Genomic DNA, 20626 nt, shown 5'->3' on the forward strand with positions numbered 1-20626 from the left:
GTATACAAAAATCTTGCTCCTTAGACTCACATGACACCGCAAACTGAGAAGTGACGATAAATTTCAAATTATTTTTTTAAATTAAAAAGAAATATGTTACTACATTATTTCTAAAAAAATAGTACTTGGATATTTTATTAAAATCATTTTATATTTAATCTTATCATCATGTTTTTCTAAATAACTTGGTTAAACTTTGAACTCCCAATTTGTTGTCTTGGCGACGCGTGGGAGAAACTCGCTAAAACTCCCTCTCAGTTGTTGTATGCGCTGCGATTTACTAACTTCATCGTAAAATTGGAGATGGTTTTAAACAATATTTTTGGGGAAATTCATGAAAGAATCTGCACATTTGTGATAGATACGTCATGGAGTATGCAGGATATGATACCGATCATCAAACGTCACCTGCAAGAGTGTTTATCTGAAAATGCATCATGCAGACCAGACTTCAAGTTTAATATTGTGGCAAGCAACTCGAAGGTATGTTTTTATCCATACATTCCATAATATTGGGAATATGCAGTAATGGTTTCAATTGTTTAGCATCATTTCACCAGTTTGTGATAACATTTGCTTGAATATCCCAGACAAATTAACGTAAGTTACCGTACCCATATTACTGTATTACAGTATTATCGCCACAAACCAATTTTCACCACACGCCTTCAGCATCGCCCATCGCCGCACTGCAGTCACCCTTTCAGATAGCGCTGAATATGAGTTGTATTTGGATTGCGACGTCACAATGATAAATATTAAACATATTTTGTCACCCTGTGGCGTAAAGACATTTTAATAAAAACATGCATCCCATTTCGCTGATCAAAATTTTTAATTTCGATGACGTCATCACATGAAACTTCGAGGTGAAAACGAATCTCAATCTCATAAGGCCCACAAAAATGTTTGGAATAAAATGAAAGTAATAACCTTCTAGCCGCGGCAACACTCTTTAATCACTGAAAATTTCAGAGCAAATGATTATGTATTTAAGGAGAAAAGCGTTTGAAAAAAAATTTTTGACATAAGTGGCAATAATAGAATAATCGTAGTTCTGATTATCGCCATACCCACATTTCTGCTATATTCATGAAGTGTCGCTATAGCAAATTCATTTTGTGACTCGCTGCTGTTGCCATTTTTTTCTCTGATTAGTAGCTAATGTTCCAAGACAATATAGAGAAATTGTTACCAGAAGTAGTTAGACTTTGGGTGGTTTGCAATAAAAAGTGGCGATAATAGGGTAACTTACGTTAATATTGGAAAAATGTGGCGCTAATTTTATCACCTATTCACACCTGCAAATTTAAATAGGATAGGTAGGATTTACTTATTTATCGCAGGGGAGTGGAAAGCGATCAGACGGCTTAACCATATGGTGAAACACAACCTCTCGTTGGGTCACCATTCCATATCGGGTGGGATTGGTTATTTGTTTTCGGAAGCATGGACTTGATGGTGGAGGAAGCCGTAACCGACCACCGGTCGCGTGAACCATCCTACGGCAGCAAGGAATCCAGCAATCCTCTCGCATAGGCTTGCACGTAATTGACAAAAATATTCCGTAATTACGGCCAAATCGATTACGTAATAATATTTTTTTCACACATTTAAACCTATCATAACAACAAATTTAATCCACTTCTGTTCCGAATGGGACATCGAAGTTTGGTTTTCATATTCCCGGCAGTACTACACGCCGGCGACAGATGTTAATGACAAATATCAAGGACTGAATTCAAAATAATTTTATTCTGATTTTTATCTTTTGTATTAGCTTTGATTTTCCTTTATCAACTTTATCACCAAATTTTATGCGATCAATTTTATCATTACCAACACTGGTAATATATATATGAAACGATAGTTGACTTTTTTTAAAAAGTATAAACGTATTAATACGACTTTCGTATTAAATAAAAATTCTGGGTTGCTTATTTTCTAATCAACTACAAGCGTATTCTCTTGTTTGATTATACTTTCGCTTGCCTCGCGACGAAGACTTGTTATTTTGCCGTTTTTTACAATATCCGACTTTACTACATAGTTAGCATTTTACATTAATTATTGATGCCGACTTATTGACGATATTCCGATTTCCATGCCTCATTTTACATCAAATCATTCCGCGGCCTAAATGTTATAACATTATTTGCGATAAATTTGGATCAAATATTAATTATTTGTGCATAATTTAAAATACCGTACTTATATGACATGCCTTCTCCGAAAATACAAAGTTATATCGCAAAACAATGCATTTTGTGACATTTATTTTACACCCATGAAAATATTAATTTGTTTTTCTAACTCAAGTCGACAATCCTATTTGCCAAGATTGACACAAGTTTGGTCGAGTGCCGGTGGTATTCGAGTCGACGATAAATCAAAATAGGTTTCCGCATTTGGTAAAGACAGGTAATCATATTTGGCCGACATATTGCGAGGCATTGTGAAAAACATATTGAGCAATGCCAAGTCCGGACAGATATATAACGATAAAATTGGTAACAGAACATCAAGATTTTGTAATAGAAAATGGATCTGGCGCAGAATAAACACGGGAAATCGCGTCGTATTGTTGTTTCTCTGCCATCTCAATCGCTTTACCGATGCCGAAAAGACTAAGTTGCGTTGGTTCATTACGCAATTTCTCTTCCGTCTTTCTATTGCTGTTTGATAAGCGCGACATTAATTATCACAGCATTTACAAATAGACCATGTTTTATAAGTTGATCTCTTACATTCTTTAGTCGTTTCACCCGAAGAAGTTGAAACCAGGTGTGTTGGCGTCCATCGGTCTCAACACAATTCTATCCCTTATCTACGGTTAATATGTACATTGGCCATGCTAGATAAGTTAATAATAGGTTAGTAAATGACGCGTTATGCCTTCCCCATCTGCGTAACAAGAGAGAGAAAAACGGCTGCGAATACTGGCACTATAACTTCTTCTACTTAAACTTTTAATTTTTTACAATCGACGGAATTGACTGCTCTGAAGTAAGCTCGTTTTAATCGTGAAAGCGCTCGACCAATAATTACGACTTTACGTAATTCGTAACTTCGCTTCCGTAACTCGAAATAATTCCGTAAATTACGTACAAGCCTACTCTCGCACATAACCATTCCCGCATGGGATTCGAACCTGCGAAGCCGGGCAGAGTAATCAGAGGTGCGGTGACGAGTGTGTTCCTAACGCTTAGCACAATGATGTAGACCGCTCTTGAAATCAGAAATCTTTTACCATAAAAGCTGACAGGCAATGGAGTGAATATTTGATGAAGCGATTTAATCAAAATCAGTCATCTCATTTGGTGATAAATGAGGGTCAGCTAATTAAACCTAATTGAACCACCCCGCTCTGGCAAGGAGTTCAGCAGTTTTCTAGTACCTAATTATTTTCACTGAAGTCAAAACTTTCGAACTCGCTCAGGGCTTTTGCAGCAATCATTGAAGCGTGACTTCAATAATTTTATGATATAATCCAACCAGTCGATGTCACTTGTTGATACTTGTTTATCAAGTCAAGCTGAGATCAAATTATGATAAAATAGAATACGCTAAACCCAAGATATTTACTTATGAAAAGTTAGATGAGATCAGAAACCTCTGATCCTAGTATATTGTATTTTTTTTTCAGAAAATATCACTCCCAGAAATATTTAAAATGATATAATTATATTTTCCATATTGTAGACATGTTTTCACATGTTGGATAAGCTTTTACTGTATTTTCACTATGATTATTATGCATGTTGCATTTTACTGTTCTTACATATGTTTATATTCAAATGATTTCAGTTGATTTCAAAATGGTCAGATAAGCCAGTGGAATGCACACCGCATTCTGTGAATTCTGCTATAAGATGGCTGAGTGATGTGAAATGTCAGAAAAATAAAACTCTCCTGAAAGCAGTGAAAATTGCAGGAAGGGAAATGGAACATGGCGTAATTTATTTGGTATGATTTGGTATGATAAAATACAAAGTGTAAAATATTTTTTGGAGAATAAAATTGGATCTATGAATTGTTTTATTAAATTGCTGTTGTTTTGAAAAAATTTCTTTCCTCTGCAGCGATGGAACCAATCCTATTCAAATCTTCAATAATTAGAGATGAAGAAGCTAAAATACTAGATTTTAGATTTAGTATTTTCCCCCTTTCTGAGTCCTACAGGTTTCAAAATTTTCCCCCAGATATAGCTGGTTTTGTGCTTATTATTATGTGGCCTGCCAGGCTTTTCTGAAGATATTTTTAACAATCCTAATGTTCAGCTGAGGCGTTATCCACCGATGTGAATTGCTACCTTGACTGTATAAAATAATTTAAATTTTGAGCTATATTTGATCTTCATTTTCATTTCTCTTTTGTTTATTATCTATTAAGGTTTTGAATGGTGTTGGAGATGAAGATCTGAGAGAACATTGCTTGGTACACCCAGTACACTGTATCTTGCTCACTTGTGACAAGGAAAGGTATCCCAGTACAGAAGATGTATTTTGTGAAGATCTGGCAACGTTATCAAGAGGAAGTTTCCACATTGTCTTTTTAACTAATGGTGGAAACGTAGATAGGGTGAGAAAATAAATTAACTTAATTAAGTCTTTCAGCATTCCTTACAAACTAAAATTAATCAAAGTATATAGTATTTTTTGACTATTTTCTTTGGACCCAAATTTTTGGCCTGATTTTGGGAGGGCCGTCTTGTTAGGCGTCAATGCTCATTTTATTTTTCTTAGATTCTGCTTATTTTTTCGCAGTCTTCAGAAGCATAATTTGTGTCAAATTCAGATCTATACTTTTTTGTATTCCACACCAAAGGGTCTGCAGAATCACGGCTAATGTTATTTAATTGACTTTGTACTGTCAGTTCTGCCCATTCTGAGAAAAACGAAACCAGACTGGACCACACGGCTGTTAATGAACCCGTGGACATATAGTGCATTACTCATCACAATATCACATGCCAGATTATTTCAACGCTCCAATTAATGCAGTGTTTGAAATGATTGCTGCTAGCTTTTTAACACTAATTACAGCTCTTATTATTCAGAATATAGTTAATTCTGTAGGTACAGTTCTACAGAAACAAACATGACCTGGTTCTAACTATATAAAATTATGAGCGCATATTGGTGCTTAACTGACCAACAAAGAAACATTTTTCCATTCCCGTCTTATTGGGGAGTTATTTGAAAAAAAATCTTTTTAGTGCTTGAAATAGGTAGACTCATAGGACGAAACAATACAATAGTTATGCATACATGTTTCATTTTGGAGATACTATTTTTTCAAAAAATCCAGAAATGAAAACCAGTGTTACACAATGTGTTGTGCTCTAGTTGTTTTCACTTTTATGATACACTTCATGTTTGGTCACAGTTTTTTGCTATATTTTGTATTGAGTTTTTTTTCTAATTCATAATCAAATTGATTTTCAGGTAATTGAAGCTTATAATTCCCAAAAATGTGGTCCGGATGTTCGAACATGCAGTATAAAGACATCTTTGAATGACACACCTGTGATAGATATTCGACCGGTATCTGCTCCTCCTCCTGTTGTCACAGTTCCAGCATATTATCCATATCCATATTACAGGTTTAATATCAATTACTTACATAGTGTAAATATGTAAATCTTATCGTATCTTATTCGAAATAGCTAGCTTCTGAGCTAGGTTGCTCTACATAGGCGGCAGTCTATATGGCTTTTTCTGTTATCCAAGATCATACATCGGAAACAAATAATTGGATAGATATTTCTTCTATCAATTTGTTCTGGTAACTGGATGGGATGCTATCGTAATATTGATATAAGGCCATACCATACGAGCAATTTATTACCCAAAAAAGAGAAGCGTTAAAATGAAATTTTCCAGTTTCCATCCATTTTTCATCTTCATAAGATGGTCGCGTGTTGTAATATTTTAATATAATTCAGTAAAGCAAACAAAAAGCAACAAAAGTATAAATATTTCGGCATGCTGTAATATATGTTGTGCAATGTTTATTTACCCTTTTTTGCATTTTGATTTGTACATTTTTATACATTCAAATTTAAACATTATTTATTGAGTTTATTTCTTTTTCATGAAGACCATATCCAGTGGTTGATCTTGTTGCAATGCGTGAAGAGTTCCATAAGACACCGATAGCAAGTGTTGTTGCAAGAGGAACAAGGGTTCTTGCAAGAAGACAGGATGGATATTATTACAGAGGAAACATCGCTCAAGAAGTCGAGGTAGAGTCTTAGGCCTTTTACTTAGTCCTTCAGATATTTTTTTGAAGAAATCATTTCAGTTGATATATATCTTACTTAGTTTATTATTATTTTACGTATTTTCCACAGAAAAGTCAATCAGCTTTCATGGTTGAATTTGATAAAACAAAGCGTGGTCCTGAAATGAGAATGGAAGAGATACCTCTGCATGATATTATTGCATTGCATGATGCTGAAAGACATTCTATTGTTCCTGGGGACAAGGTATGTTTTGGTGAGAGAGTGTGGGAAGTATACTAATGTGATAAAATTATGCATTGTTGATTTGTTGATCTAAATCACAATTCAGAATCCCTTGACAAAATGGCCATTTTTAATCTTTAAAAATCATGTTTTGCAGTTGTCAAAATTGAAATTGATTTTCATCAGATATATGAGAATATGAATTATAAATTATGTACATGATATCTAGATAATTATTAAAACTGATTATGACATATATAGATCTAATAAATAAATAATACCACATAGGGCTATTTAATGAAAAGCGTGTTATATTTTATCTTATATTTCAGGTACTGGCTCAATGGAGTAATGCTAGATCAAGGTTTGGTGCAGGAGATGTTTTATCAGGAGTTGAAAATAGAAAAGTTATCGGTATGTTCATCCATAAAAAGCTGAAAAATATTTAGTCTTAGTTAACTTTTAAGATCATTGTGATCAATTTTTGGCGCAATATTATGAATTTCTAGATTCTAACTAGAATAGTTTTCTCCACCATTCAAGCCCATGTATTTGGAACATTTAACTATAGCTATTTTCATACCTAGACGGATCAAGTTTTTTCTTACCCATAAGGGGACCAATCATATAAATTTTTTGTTTTCGTTTTCTGTCCCTCTCGTGTTTACAAAGAATATTTTATTTAATTGCAGGAGATAGGCATGACAATGACTTAGTTGTTTCATTCTGGAATGGAAAAACTGAGAAAGTAAACAAAGGAGAAGCAATATGGATTCCTGGTCCACTATATGACAGGATTGTGACTGAGCTACAAATGCCGGTGAATTGCGATTTTTTAATGATTCCGATATATTTTGTCATTCGTACCAATTTTAGTTAAAGTGTGCCTGAATGAAGTTGTTTCAATATGTGAAATAACATGATATTTGATTGATCTAATGCTGCTAGCTTCTTGTCAAGCTAAATTTCAACTTTTCATCTGTGCTATTTCATTATATTCTGGTTAAGTTACTAGGTCAGTCACAAAGGGGTACTGAGGAACCAGTTGGGTTGAGGAAAAATTTTATCTGTTTATCTGTGACAAAGTGATTTGAAAATATTTTCATTTTTCGCTCATATTTGGAACATGCATGTATTTATAATCATATATCATTAAATTTCTAGCTATCAGCTCGTAAAACATTCACAGATCTGGAAAAATCAACCAAATTAACACAGCCAGTACTTCATGATGACATACTCGATGTTCCGTTTATCGATCCATTGTAAGTTTAAAAAATGTATATGGGCATCTTTTTGTTTTGTGGATAGGATTTACATATTTATTTCTTAGGGAGTGGAAAGACGATAAGTTGGCTTAATTATACGGTGTAACAGGACCTCTTGTTACCAGTCCATGTTGGGTATGGGATTAGTTATACACTTATTTGTTTCAGATGCATGGACTTAATGATGGTGGAAGCTGTAGCCGACCAGCAGTTATGTGAACCACCCTAAGAAGTCCAGCAATCCTCTCACACATAATTCAAAGTAATCATAGGTGCGATTGCGATGGCGAGCGTATTTCTATGGCTTAGCAAATTACTTCATACCACCATGCCAAGATGTGTGCAATGGATTTGGGTAGAAAAATAAACCTGGGAACATCTGTAACATTCATAGATGATCATGGTCATACTTTTCATGATGTTATTTTGTGATGAAGTTTTCTTCAAAATGAATTGATTTTTAAAAATTTTACAGGTATCGAGGTCTGTACTACACTTGGTGGAATCGTGGATATTACTATCTTCCAACATACCCACTGCTGACAAGTGTACCAACATATCTGAGATCTTGGCCACATTTTTTATACCATCAACCGCATGTACTTTATGAAAAATATCCATGGCAGTATTGCTATCCTGAAAATGTTACTTCATACAAGCGGTATCCGTTAGATCAACCAAAATTTGCTGGTGGGTAGAGAAATAACGCTTAATTGTATACAAATATTTATCATTACAACAAACAGATTAAAGGAGATAAAGCATATCTATCTTAGGATAGAATTTACATATTTATTTCGGGGGAGCGGTAAGCCGATACGACGACTTAATCATATGGCGAATATTTGCCTCTCGTCTGGTTACCAGGTCGGGTATGTGATTAGTTAGTCAGTTATTTGTTTTCGGAAGCATCGACTTGATGGTGGAGGTAGCTGTAACCTACCAGCGGTTACGTAAACCACCCTACGGCGGCGAGGAGTCCAGCAATTCTCTTGCACATGATCATCTCCGCATGGAATTCAAACCTGCGATTCCTTTCAGGGTAATCAGAGATGTGGTGGCGAGCTTATTCCTAATGCTTAGCACGATGTGCCACACCGCCGAGCTTAGGACTTGTTCATATAGCTATTAGACTTCTTTTCTTGTTACCAGTACAGGAGAACAGCCAACCTGGGTATAGAACCATATTCCTAGATGATGAACTAAACTTACCCACAATCAGTAAGCAGGGCTGTATAGTCGAAATTTGGGAACATGTGTTTATTAATATTGGGATTGTCGTATTTTGTAATGGTGGTAATCATTATAAGTCAATTTTTTGCTGTCAAAAATGGTGTTTTGGTATTGGGAATTGGAGTTTAACTGAGCTTTTGTCAACTAGAATTCATAGCCAGAGTTATTAAATGACTCAGAGTTTGGGGTCTGAGTGTGGTGATGACACCAACTACTCTGCCACAGTGAGAAGATTAGCAATCGACATGAGCATAAGCATCTCTCATTTTATTCAAACCGGTAAGGCATGTTCCTAATGCTTGGCACGATGCTGCAGCAGTTGAACTATCAGCGATTAAATCAAATATTCAATTTATCTTACTATCTAAATTTCAAAATACCTGATATTGATAAATTGTTTCAGATGATTATGATGATGACAAAAGGCGTAGCAGTGATGTCGACCTTGAATTGGATAAATTGAAAGTTAAAAGGCATTCTTCAAGCAGCAGCAGCAGCAGTAGTAGTAGCAGGTATATCCAATATCAACTAAACTTTTATCCTATTCAGGAAAAATATAACTTCTGGAGATATAGCAAAGGAAAGTATCTTATCGTATATACTTCACTCACGTTTTCTGCAAGGAATAAGACTGGATTTATTGTGTTGCTAGAGTTTTTTATCAACTTACCCCTCCCTCTTTATCTTGAAATTTTTGCAAAAACTGTGAATCATTTCGCAAAATAAGTATTTCAATAAACCATTTGCTTCATCAAATTCTTCTTTACTATAAAACTAGATCACTCTGTATTATTCTATTAGAAAAACAATTTTAAATTCTCTTTCTATTTTCCAATTAGGTTACTAAAGACAACCATGGCAATCTTCTTGATAAAAAAGTGAATGAAGAGAGAAATTAAAGCCCAGTTTTGAACAAAACATTCAATGTAGCATAATAACATTCATTTATTTATTATTTTCAGTTCAAGTTCATCAAGTTCTGATGATGATAAGAAATACAAAGACTTATTGACTGAACCTACATACTTGCGAGACCAAGGAACGAATACTGATTATACTCTCAGAAGTTCAAAGCGAAGTTCATTTATTCGTCATGAACCAGAACCGAGACCAGAGTGGAAAAAATATTGGCCGCAAACACCTCAACCCAGGTTTCATCATATTCATCCAAGCAGACGAACCGTGAGTTTTATTTCCTGGTTTAATGCTATTTTCTGAATAAAATTTATATCGGTATCCAATTTAGTCATAGCTGAAGTCATTCTTTTTCTACACCACAAACTGTTATCAAATGCCCTGATCGAATGACTGAGAAATGCAAATGAATAAGTTTTGAATCAACTAACTTTTCAGAATTTGTCTTTCAGTGCATATCGTATAACACTTTTCATCGTAATCACTAGGAAAGGCATGTAACCTTCAAAATTTCTGGAGTGAAAATGCTGTAGAAAATAAATTTTTTTTTTGTGCAACTTTCAATCAGATATTAGAACATTGAGCGTTGCTACTTGATAACCCGCTTTTTTTCCCTACGACTTCCCTCCCCCAGTTTAACCGTGTGACCTTGAAGCCTTTTCACTCCCTAAAGATAAATGTGAAATTCTTACCCTATATATGTCAAGCCAATGTATTATGTATATTTCTGTGCCAAACACTTTGAAATTTTGATACATCTTACAATATTTACCACTTGAATCAAATCTGTTAAAATCATAAAACAGATAATCATAGTTCTTGTTTTTCCTCATATTCTATTTTGAACATCCTTGTTAGTTCCTATTAAAGTGTTAATATTCATTCACAACTATCGTTTCATACAGTGGGCAACTGAGTATGATTCTGAATATCAACCAGCACATGTTAGAGGTATAGAACGAGATTATGCAAGATCAATGGACATTGCTGACTGTAAAAGGTTACTTATCATCCTTGCTTTGTGTTAAATATGATTTATATGAAGGGAATATTTTTATATTTCACTATACATCAGATTAGCTGGAGCATCATCTATTGTCACCCATGTTTGAATTATGTTATTCACTCGCTTTATGATTGTCTACACTTACTTTAAAGCCTTAAATACTGATTTGGCTTCTGTTTAATATTATAATTTCTGAAAATATTTTTCTTCTTCAAATATTTGTTTGTCACAGATTGAAAACTCTAATGAGAATTCGATCAGATCTTGACAAACAAAGGAAATACGAAGAACAAATTCAAAGAACTATCGATGCTAAATCTAAAATAAGTCAGGTGATTACTTGATTATTTTAAATTTCTAATTGTATGAAAACGCGCATTATATTGACCAGCAGCATGAAACCATTCCATCGAAATACAGAAAAGGTAATTAACACTCGACTTTTTTGACTGATATACCAAAAAAAACAGTGCCTTGAAAATATTATGAGAGCTCACAATTTATACTTTCAACTTGAGTTCGTGTCGTAGAGATTAATATGATTTTAGTCGGTGAGATGAATCTGTAATTATCGGCATATGTAATCTGCGGCATCTACACATATGAAGTTACCGCACTCAAGACATGATATGTTATTATTACACACAAAAATTCTAGAGAAATCTTGACATAAAGGAAACTGATGAATATAATCTTTATTGATATTCCCCCCACTCAGGCATTCCGTGGTAAATTTTATGAGAAAGAAATGGATCACTTGAACAGAAGAAATCTTCATCAACAGTGGCTGCAACAAAGAAGAAATCAATATGAATCAGCTCATGCAGTATTAAACAGAGCAGAAGAAAATCAAGAAAAACTGAGACAAGTATATATAGATAAATAGTTTTTTAGATAATGTATAGATTGAATTGTTTTAGTTGAAACAAAAACATGGTAACAAAATTTAGTTTTATCTTCCCAAACATCAACCAAATTTTTGCCCTTATATGGCATTCTAAGCCTTAACTAAAGAATGCTTTTCAACTTTCAATTTATCCAATTCAAGATCGACATCACTTAAAAATATAGTTGAGGGGAATTTAGAATGGCTCTAGGTCAGGGCTACTCAACTATTTTCACCAAAGGCCCGTTTACAAAACCTCTAAATTACTGGGGTCCGGACATTTCAGGAAATTATTTAATTAAATAAACAAATGTGTTATTAAATTACATACAAAAGCAATGGCTCACAGATATGGACACAAATGTCGCACATCGGTACTAGTACGACAAACTGTATAGCCGTGTATGTAAATAGCATAAAAATCATCAAAAGCTATAAAACAATGCTTATGCTGCAGATGCGGTCCATATTGAATGGTCGAAAGGTCCGGATTCGAACCGCGGTCCGCCAGTTGAGTAGCTCTAGACCAGTGGTTCCCAAACTTTTTGTACCATCGCCTCCCTACAGTAGTTTATACTAGTTCATTGCCCCCCCGGCACTGCGAAAAAAATGTAAAGTCTGAAACGAATATATTACAGACCGAATAACGAGATAAATCATAGTTTATAGTATTTTTTAATGAGATGGATGAGCTTGGTGTTTTTCAGCAAGTTTTTTATAATATCTAAAATTACCCTGTTTACTGATGGAAAGGCGATTTTGTTGTTTTGATAGCAATAGTAGCACAGCTGAAAAGCCCTCATCATATTAGCGGTCGGATATGAAAGAATCTAGGGTTCTACCTCCTCAAAAACCGCCATTTACTCTTGCCTTATAACATTTAACTCCCTAAATTCACCCCATTTTACATTTAGGGTTGCTAATCTTTTGCGGGTCACATATAATTTTTGAAAGTTGAAAACGGAACAGTCGTCTTATTAAAAAATTATTACAATGACATTTAATGTGACACTGTCTTGTTGCTGCATCACGCTTGATAGCTTAGCTTGATAGCTAAATGGGCATAATCCTAGTTCTAGCTTGTTCTTTGTAATGTTCATTTTTGAAAATAATTTTTCGCACACATATGTATTTCCAAACATCGAAATGAATGTTATCGCATGGTTTGTCAAATGTTGATAAAGATTATTGTTAAGAAGTTACACTCTTACACAAAAATTAAGCAGTGATAAATTATTCCGTATTTTGCCGACCACTGGTATACGGAAACGACCGTATCTTACTGCAAAGACGAGTCCAGCTATCCTTTCATGTGTGATAATCGCCTACGTGATTCAAACATACGAAAGCACGCAGAGTACAGTAATCAAGTGCACGAAGCACCGAACAAAAACAGTTTTCTAGAAATCGCCCCCCTGTCACCCCCTTCGACTTTTCGCCCCCTCCCCCCTCTGTAGCGTTATCGCCCACCAGGGGGCCATATCGCCCACTTTGGGAATCACTGCTCTAGACTACTATGCGATATTTTCTGTATGATATAAATCAATGAAACATCACAGGTTTAGCAGTTTACCTATTTATGTAAACATCATCAGAATACAGACATGGATTATATTTGATCCAACTTTGAATGCATTGAAAAGTTGTGTTTAATTTAGAGACATGTGTGTAATTATCCTTTTTTCTTATAATGCTGGTGTTATCATTCTATGGTGTTTCATGCCTTGTCTCTTTGTTGATCTGTAAAATCATTTTCTATTCTAGCTTGATCGTCAGGTACGTCAAATGGCACATTACCATGACATTGCAAGAAATGCAAACTATGAAGCAGCAGTTGGTGCTAAGAAAAAAACAGCAATGGCAAATAGAAGAGCAAGATTGTTGGATATTGAATCACGCCGTTATTAATAATTTCAAATGCGAAGTTTTGTAATTTTAATCGTCAAGCAATGAGAATACTGCCGCGTGAATTTGCCACTGCACAGTTCACTGATGAGCATTACAGTTTATATTTCCAAAATTGAGAAATTAAGGTCATGTATCACTCATAGATTAATCCTGCATTGAAATGCATACATGAACTCATATGCACTTAAATAAAATTCATGGTGCTGCCAACAGGACCTGTTAGATAATATTATGTTTCTGCCTGAAAATATTTTTCAAGTTTAATATGGATACCATTATAATCTTTTAGTTTTAGAATCAAATTTCATATTTAACATTGGGTGATCAATAATAATGATAGATTGAGAAGCAAAATATTTGTTATTATCGTTGTTGTGGCATATCAAATTAAACAAAGTGTGTTTGAAAAATGATTCTTTACTTCTTACATATTCAAATTACCTACCTATGTATTTTCCTTTTTTTGCCTAAATTTGTTTTGTAAGAAGGATTGAAACTAGTGTAGCCAATCAATAGTATTCCTAAATTAATTTCTATCTTTATCATTTTTTTCAGTAATTGAATCTTATAATCAACTAGACATTGTAGAGTAAATTGATCAGGAAGATTTAAAACCAAAGAGTTCTATCTTGATCCAAGCCAAAAACTTAATCAGTGAAGTAACCCATTGTTTAATGAAATATTATCTTTTTTCAATTGTTATATTTCAGTAAAATATACATATTGTGTGGATTTTGATCCTTGAATGTTAAAAAGTACATTTTTGTACAAATATACATTCAGCTGCTCCATATTTTTATACAATAATTTGGTATCATAAAAAATGATGGGCTTTTGTTCAAACTTACCATATTCATGAGACAACTCACCAAAATACGCTTATTATTCTTTGTTATAGCTCTCACTAAGTGAAGACGGAACTCCTACTCTAGTGCTCACAATATTATCTATAATTTTACTATTCCATGTATCTAATGTAGAATCATGTACTTAGCATTACTTTGACCTACCACTGTATTTTTGTGACATTTTATTAGTAATCTGTAACAGTTTCTGATTTTCTTTTGTTATTGCACCGAATTTTACAATTAGCACAATTTTATGACTTGATCGAGCAATATATATTTGAAAAATATCATACGAGTACTCTGTAAATGTGTATGTAAAATATGGAAATCTATCATTTGTAGTATGACTCATGCTCTTGCATTGGCCTAACTGAGTCTCAAAAATTAACTTTAAGCCACATATGTCATGTGGATAGACTTGATACTTAGAATCCCATGACTAAATTGGACTAGACTTTGTGCAATTCGTGAGATTCAATTTCTTTTAGCAAGATTGCAGAGTTGGTGACTTGGTCATATTATGGCTTACACCTTTGAGTTGACCATGAATATGTGACCCATAAAGACCCATTCAATCAGCTGAATACAAGATTTCTTTTAGGAATGAAAGATTTTTTGAATCCTGAGCATAAGAATTAAAAGTGAAATCCAAGAAAAGAAATAGACAGATTTGAATTATTCAGCTGATCACTCAAGATCAATCCAAAAGAATTTGTCAGATGTAATCAGACATTTTAGGCAGACAGCACATACATGATTGCATTGTACAATTTCAATATTGAGAAAATGTTTGCAAACTGATTTCAATATCTTAACTCTGTATGACATTAGTTAGATTCACAAACAAATTGGTGCGACATACTTGAGATCTTTTCAGTATGCATATCGACTTATGCTATGAAAAGTGATCTAAATAAGTATTAGGACAACAAATTTATATGTTTGTCATAACAAAGAATGGAACATATAAAATAGAGATGCGATTCTTCCAATAAAACATTTGTATAAAAATTTCAAGAACATTCCAATGGCACATGATTTTATAAAAAATAAATAATTGCTTGAAACATACTCTTGACTAGAGCATCACATACACAGAAATACTTGTAAAGCATGATAAATCTGAATTGGCAAAAAAAAATATTATTAACTTTGATAACAAATGAAAAATTTTCATTACAACTCATTATGAAAATATTTTTAAAGTTTTATGATTTGCTCTCAGTGATTTAACAGATACACGTTTACAGCCATGTAAATGTAGGCAGTTCAATTTGTAACAGAAGCTTATTAATTTCTTGACGCAATCTTCAGTGATATTATTACAAAAACTAAGTTTCAAAACTTCTAGAGAATCATAACAATTTTCTGTTAAAGTTATTATGCTGACATACGTAATAGATGTGCTGCTCAAATTTAATAACACAAGATTTGAGAATCCAGTAGCCAAAGTTGATATTCCTGCATCAGTCACGTTGGAACATCCTGATATATCTAAATCTTTTATTTTTGGAAGCTCAAAGGCGAGATCGGATAGACCTGTATCAGTAATGAGAGCACAGTTGGCTAAAACTAACTTAGACAAAGATTTACAGTGTTTTGATATCACAGTGAGACATTCATCATTAACTGACTTCAGGCCACGAAGATCAAGCTCTTTCACGTTGAATACAAATTTGGCAAGTGTTTGTACACATTCAGATGTTGCTTTTGCACATAAGCCTATTTCAAGTGTTTTAACATTGCAGCAGTTTTCAGCAATTGCTAGAAAGCTCTTACACGTTAATGCAAAACAACCATTCACTTTCAACTTTTGTAATGAATTTCCAATTTTCTTCACTAAAAGAATGAAAGATTCATCACTAATGAAGCAGTTTCCACTGATATCCAAATTTATGAGAGAAACGAGAGATGCAAGTGCACTGACACCATTATCTGTGGTATTACTCCAGGGCACTGAAATGCTTTCAACTTTGTTACAATGAGATGATGCATGAAGCAGAATATTATCACCAAACAACGACTCATGCATACATTCACTCACATGAAGATGTCTTAAAGATGTTTTGCAATTTTGAAAGAAGTTACGAAGAACTTTTGCGCTCAGGCCTTTTGCAGAGCACCTGTGAAAATGAATATGCCTCGGCTTTACGCTTTGAAACTTTTCAAAAAGTTCAGAACTAAGTTCCATATCACTTGCTTCTACTCTATGCCATAAACATGAATCTTTGGTCAAATTGTAAAACCTATGATTTGTGAGAGATAGTTGCATTAAATCACTTTTTGATAAATAAGAAAAAATATTCAAAATCATTTCATCAGGTAATATATCCCAAACACAGGAAAATTTTGAAATTTTTGGAACCGACCAGTTAGTTTTATACAGATTTAACTTATTTCTACCAGGACACTGTTGTTGGAAACTGGTTTCTGGAATGAGAAAATTTTCTTTTGAAGAATCGAAAAAAGTTGCTTTTTCCAAGTTATCTGTTGCAAAGTTTAATGGCTTTTCGTTCTCAACTTCCTTTGTATAACGAAATAATGTAGGACCAATTGTATCATCTATTTTTTGTATTACTTCAATACTTTTATCAGAATCAGAGGACGTTTTATTATAAGGTTGGGGTCGTTGATCTTTTTCTTTTAGAGTTCCTTGACATAAAAAATTATCTTCAGTATGCCGCAGATGATAGAGAAAACTGATTTCCTTGATTACTTCAATACTATTATCAGAATCACAAGACTTTTTAGTACAAAGTCGGTGTTGTTGATCTTTTTCTTTTAGAGTTCCTTGTGGTAAAAAATCATCTTCAGTGTGCAACAGATGATCGAGAAAACAGGTTTCCTTGATTACTTCAATACTCTTATCAGAATCACAGGACTTTTTATTACAAGGTTGGTGTTGTTGATCTTTTTCTTTCAGATTTTCCTGGTGTAATAAATCATCTTCAGTGTGCAACAGATGATCGAGAAAACTGGTATCAATACCATTAGAATGTTGCCGATCAACAACGTGAGAACTAAATTCATTCTCATCAACTAATGACATCATGGGGGGACTTGATGCAGAAGAAGTGGAAAAATTACCACCATTCTGAAGATTATCTTCCAAATTCATATTTTGTTTGTCAATTTCATATTTTGATTCACTATTTCCACTACTTCCTATAGGATTTTCGTTATTAGATGGTAACAAATTCATTGAGACTGATAAAACATGATCATTTTCTTCTTCAACACCGGAATTTTCATTCTCAGATAACAACACATCAAAGAAGTGTTGTTCAGTTTTATCATTATCAATATGATGTAAACTCTCATAATTACAAGATTTATTACTGTTTATAGACAACAATCCAATATCATCCACAATTTCATAATCAGTGGGTTCAGCTATTTTCAACAATTCTTTGTCACGTTGTAAAAGTTCATCTGTATTTTTCAAATACTGTTTGACATATGGTATTTTATCATCATCATCAGTGAGATATTGTGAAGCTCCCCAAATATCATCATTCAGTACTTCACTGTGTCTTGTTGATTGCTTTTTCATAACAACTGGCTCTTCTTGTGCATCAGGAATAGTATCATTAACGTCTGAAAAATCGATTAAAAAAAGATATGAACAATGCACCCGAATGTTTAATTGTATATCAGTCAAAGTTTTTCATTATTCAAACCTAATGCAATTTTTTTCCAGTTTGGGAAACCAATGAAAATCAATGCAAGTGAATTATAATCTTAGTAACATCCGTTGACAATTTCACTGTTACACAAGCTCTATTCAAAGACGCTTCTTGCTAATCTATATCAACTTTATAATATGTAGTTTCTAGGTAGCTCATTGATTTATGCATTACCACACCCATTGCTCTGTTGGTTGACTTAATGATAGTTAACATTTTTTTATTCATTATTTCTGCATTTTAGTTTCAGTTTCATGCATTCCTGTATTTGCTTTGTCTCACATCATTTACGGGAAAAATGCCAATGAATAAAATTGAAAAATCTAAAATCGAACCTGGTGTCACTGCTGGAAAGTCCCGGTTCCTGTGACGATTTTCCATAACAAATTGTGCCATTTGATTGGCCTCTCGCAACTTCTCAAGCTCTTCATAAACCGAAGCAACGTGGTCTAGATGTGATGCGATTTCCATTATAATGTTTTTTCTGATTTTAGAGTACCAGACAGTGTCAGTGGAAGTGGCGAATACCCTCAATTATAAAGCCATCCTGGCATTAGACTGGCAGTCAGTCGCATAGTAAATTGTGATGATCAAAACCATGGCAACCTGTGTCGCGGATGAGGGTCATCAAGTAACCTTTGACACCAAATATTTTTTATTCATACGTGTTTCCCCGAAAATAAGCCAGTGTCAAATATATTTTCGGGGAAACACAGTAGGTAGAACTAAACAGATTTTTACTTAAAAATCATTAATTGTTCATTTCATTAGTAAGGCACCAAGACTGTTTCGAAAATTATCACATATAACATATTGTTAGACACGTTAGTGGACATAACGATCGTTTCAATATCATGTTGTTGTTGTTGTTTTTCGTCGTCATCATCATTAAAAAATCGTTTTTTTTTCTTTGAATACTTTTTCGGTAGTTGAAGATTGATTTTTTTGCCAGAAGGCCATTACTTTTATTTATTTCTAAATTTTGTATGAAATCTGATATTTCATCCAAAATTTTGCTGTATTATTTTATCCATGGGAACACTGGTTGTCCGGTTTGTTTCTATAAATGCTATGCGAAACTCGGAAATTTTTGAGGGTACCGGTAGCGTCAAAGGTGAGGACTGCTTCGCTCTAGTTGTCGTGTCAATATATTTGAGCATTGCTCTCTTGTATTATATTTGCATATATGCTCATTAGGTTAAGATAGGTCGTGCATTTAATACTGGCGCAAGTACATTTACTCTCACATACATTAGCACACATGGACTGCACCCGAGCATTTGCACCTGCGTTATTTTCCATGCACGGGCATTGGCAGCCATACCCACATAAATAGATTGCGCCGGCGAAAGTTTGCAAACCCTTCGACATTTGTAGCCACACACATTTGCTCCCACATACATTTGCACCCACGGACTTTGCACTCTGTAAACTTGCACCAACGGACATTTGCATCCACATTCATTTATACCAATGCTGATTTGCACCAACAGACGTTTGCACACACCGAAATTTTCTCGCGGACATGTGTACCCAAGGATATCTGCACCCGCGATTAGGATAAGGAAATAGTTATTTGCAACGCACTGCACTATTCTATAGCGGTTTGAATTTATCTGAATATGAATGGGTCTACCAGACTGGTTTACGGTACACTAATACAAGTTCTGAATTGTTCCGAGATTGCCGCGTTCATTCGATGTTCTAAAAACTCGAGTATGCTACATGCCAGTGCACATGCACAACTCTTAGGATTCCTACCAAATGATCCGATCTCTCTTACAAGTCGGCTTGAGCAACTGACATTTTGTATAAATTACCAAGCGTATTTAATCTTGCTTTGAAAGCGTCTGGTCCGTTAACCTTTTATTCACAACACTCTTCTACTATTGATTAGTATCAATATCAATAAATTAAAACATTCAATAAATAACAAGACTTTACATAAAACAATGTATTTGACAATTTATTTTTATAAATTGTGACTGAATTCATAACTGATCTATGAGTATTTTGTACATGCATATAAAGTTGTATACAGTATGTGACGGATTACTCAACTAGCTGAATATATTTGTTTGGTCATAACCATCTTCTCTTCAATTTATAACCAGCAGTTGTATGTAACAATATACCAACTTAGGAAGATATGTAAGTAAGTGTGTATTTCGATTTTCTGTTACAACAAAACAATGAAGCAATACATGGCAAAACAAACAAATATACGGAAAATTGGGAAAGTGGGCAAAATCTAAAAAAAGATTCAGGACGTGCTGATGCACGTGCCGTGCCCACTTACCCCAAACAGTAAACAACACATTGGAGTAAATTTTTAAAAAAAGACACGAAAGATAATTCAGGCTTAAATACTTGGGTGCGAGAGTGAAGTTTGAACATATACTGCAAT

At 34.0% G+C, this 20626-nt stretch overlaps 2 protein-coding genes across 2 annotated transcripts; one reads left to right on the plus strand and one right to left on the minus strand.

The window, feature by feature from the left end:
- Positions 1-216: 216 nt before the first annotated feature.
- On the plus strand, positions 217-14820 carry LOC120331468 (uncharacterized). The gene is made up of 16 exons (XM_039398554.2): positions 217-483; positions 3808-3966; positions 4393-4581; positions 5448-5605; positions 6103-6247; positions 6356-6490; positions 6802-6883; positions 7162-7289; positions 7634-7734; positions 8213-8427; positions 9374-9482; positions 9933-10152; positions 10791-10885; positions 11124-11223; positions 11610-11759; positions 13542-14820. The coding sequence occupies exons 1-16, from the start codon at positions 304-306 to the stop codon at positions 13683-13685; spliced, it is 2310 nt and encodes a 769-aa protein (XP_039254488.2). The 5' UTR covers positions 217-303; the 3' UTR covers positions 13686-14820.
- Positions 14821-14967: 147 nt separating this feature from the next.
- Positions 14968-18869, minus strand: LOC120331469 (uncharacterized). Its single transcript, XM_039398555.2, has 2 exons — positions 18555-18869; positions 14968-18130 (listed from the first exon to the last, which is right to left on the minus strand). The coding sequence occupies exons 1-2, from the start codon at positions 18688-18690 to the stop codon at positions 15720-15722; spliced, it is 2547 nt and encodes an 848-aa protein (XP_039254489.2). The 5' UTR covers positions 18691-18869; the 3' UTR covers positions 14968-15719.
- Positions 18870-20626: the final 1757 nt, after the last annotated feature.

This window comes from Styela clava, chromosome 6, assembly GCF_964204865.1.
Source record: "Styela clava chromosome 6, kaStyClav1.hap1.2, whole genome shotgun sequence".
NCBI classification, from domain to species: Eukaryota; Metazoa; Chordata; class Ascidiacea; order Stolidobranchia; family Styelidae; genus Styela; species Styela clava.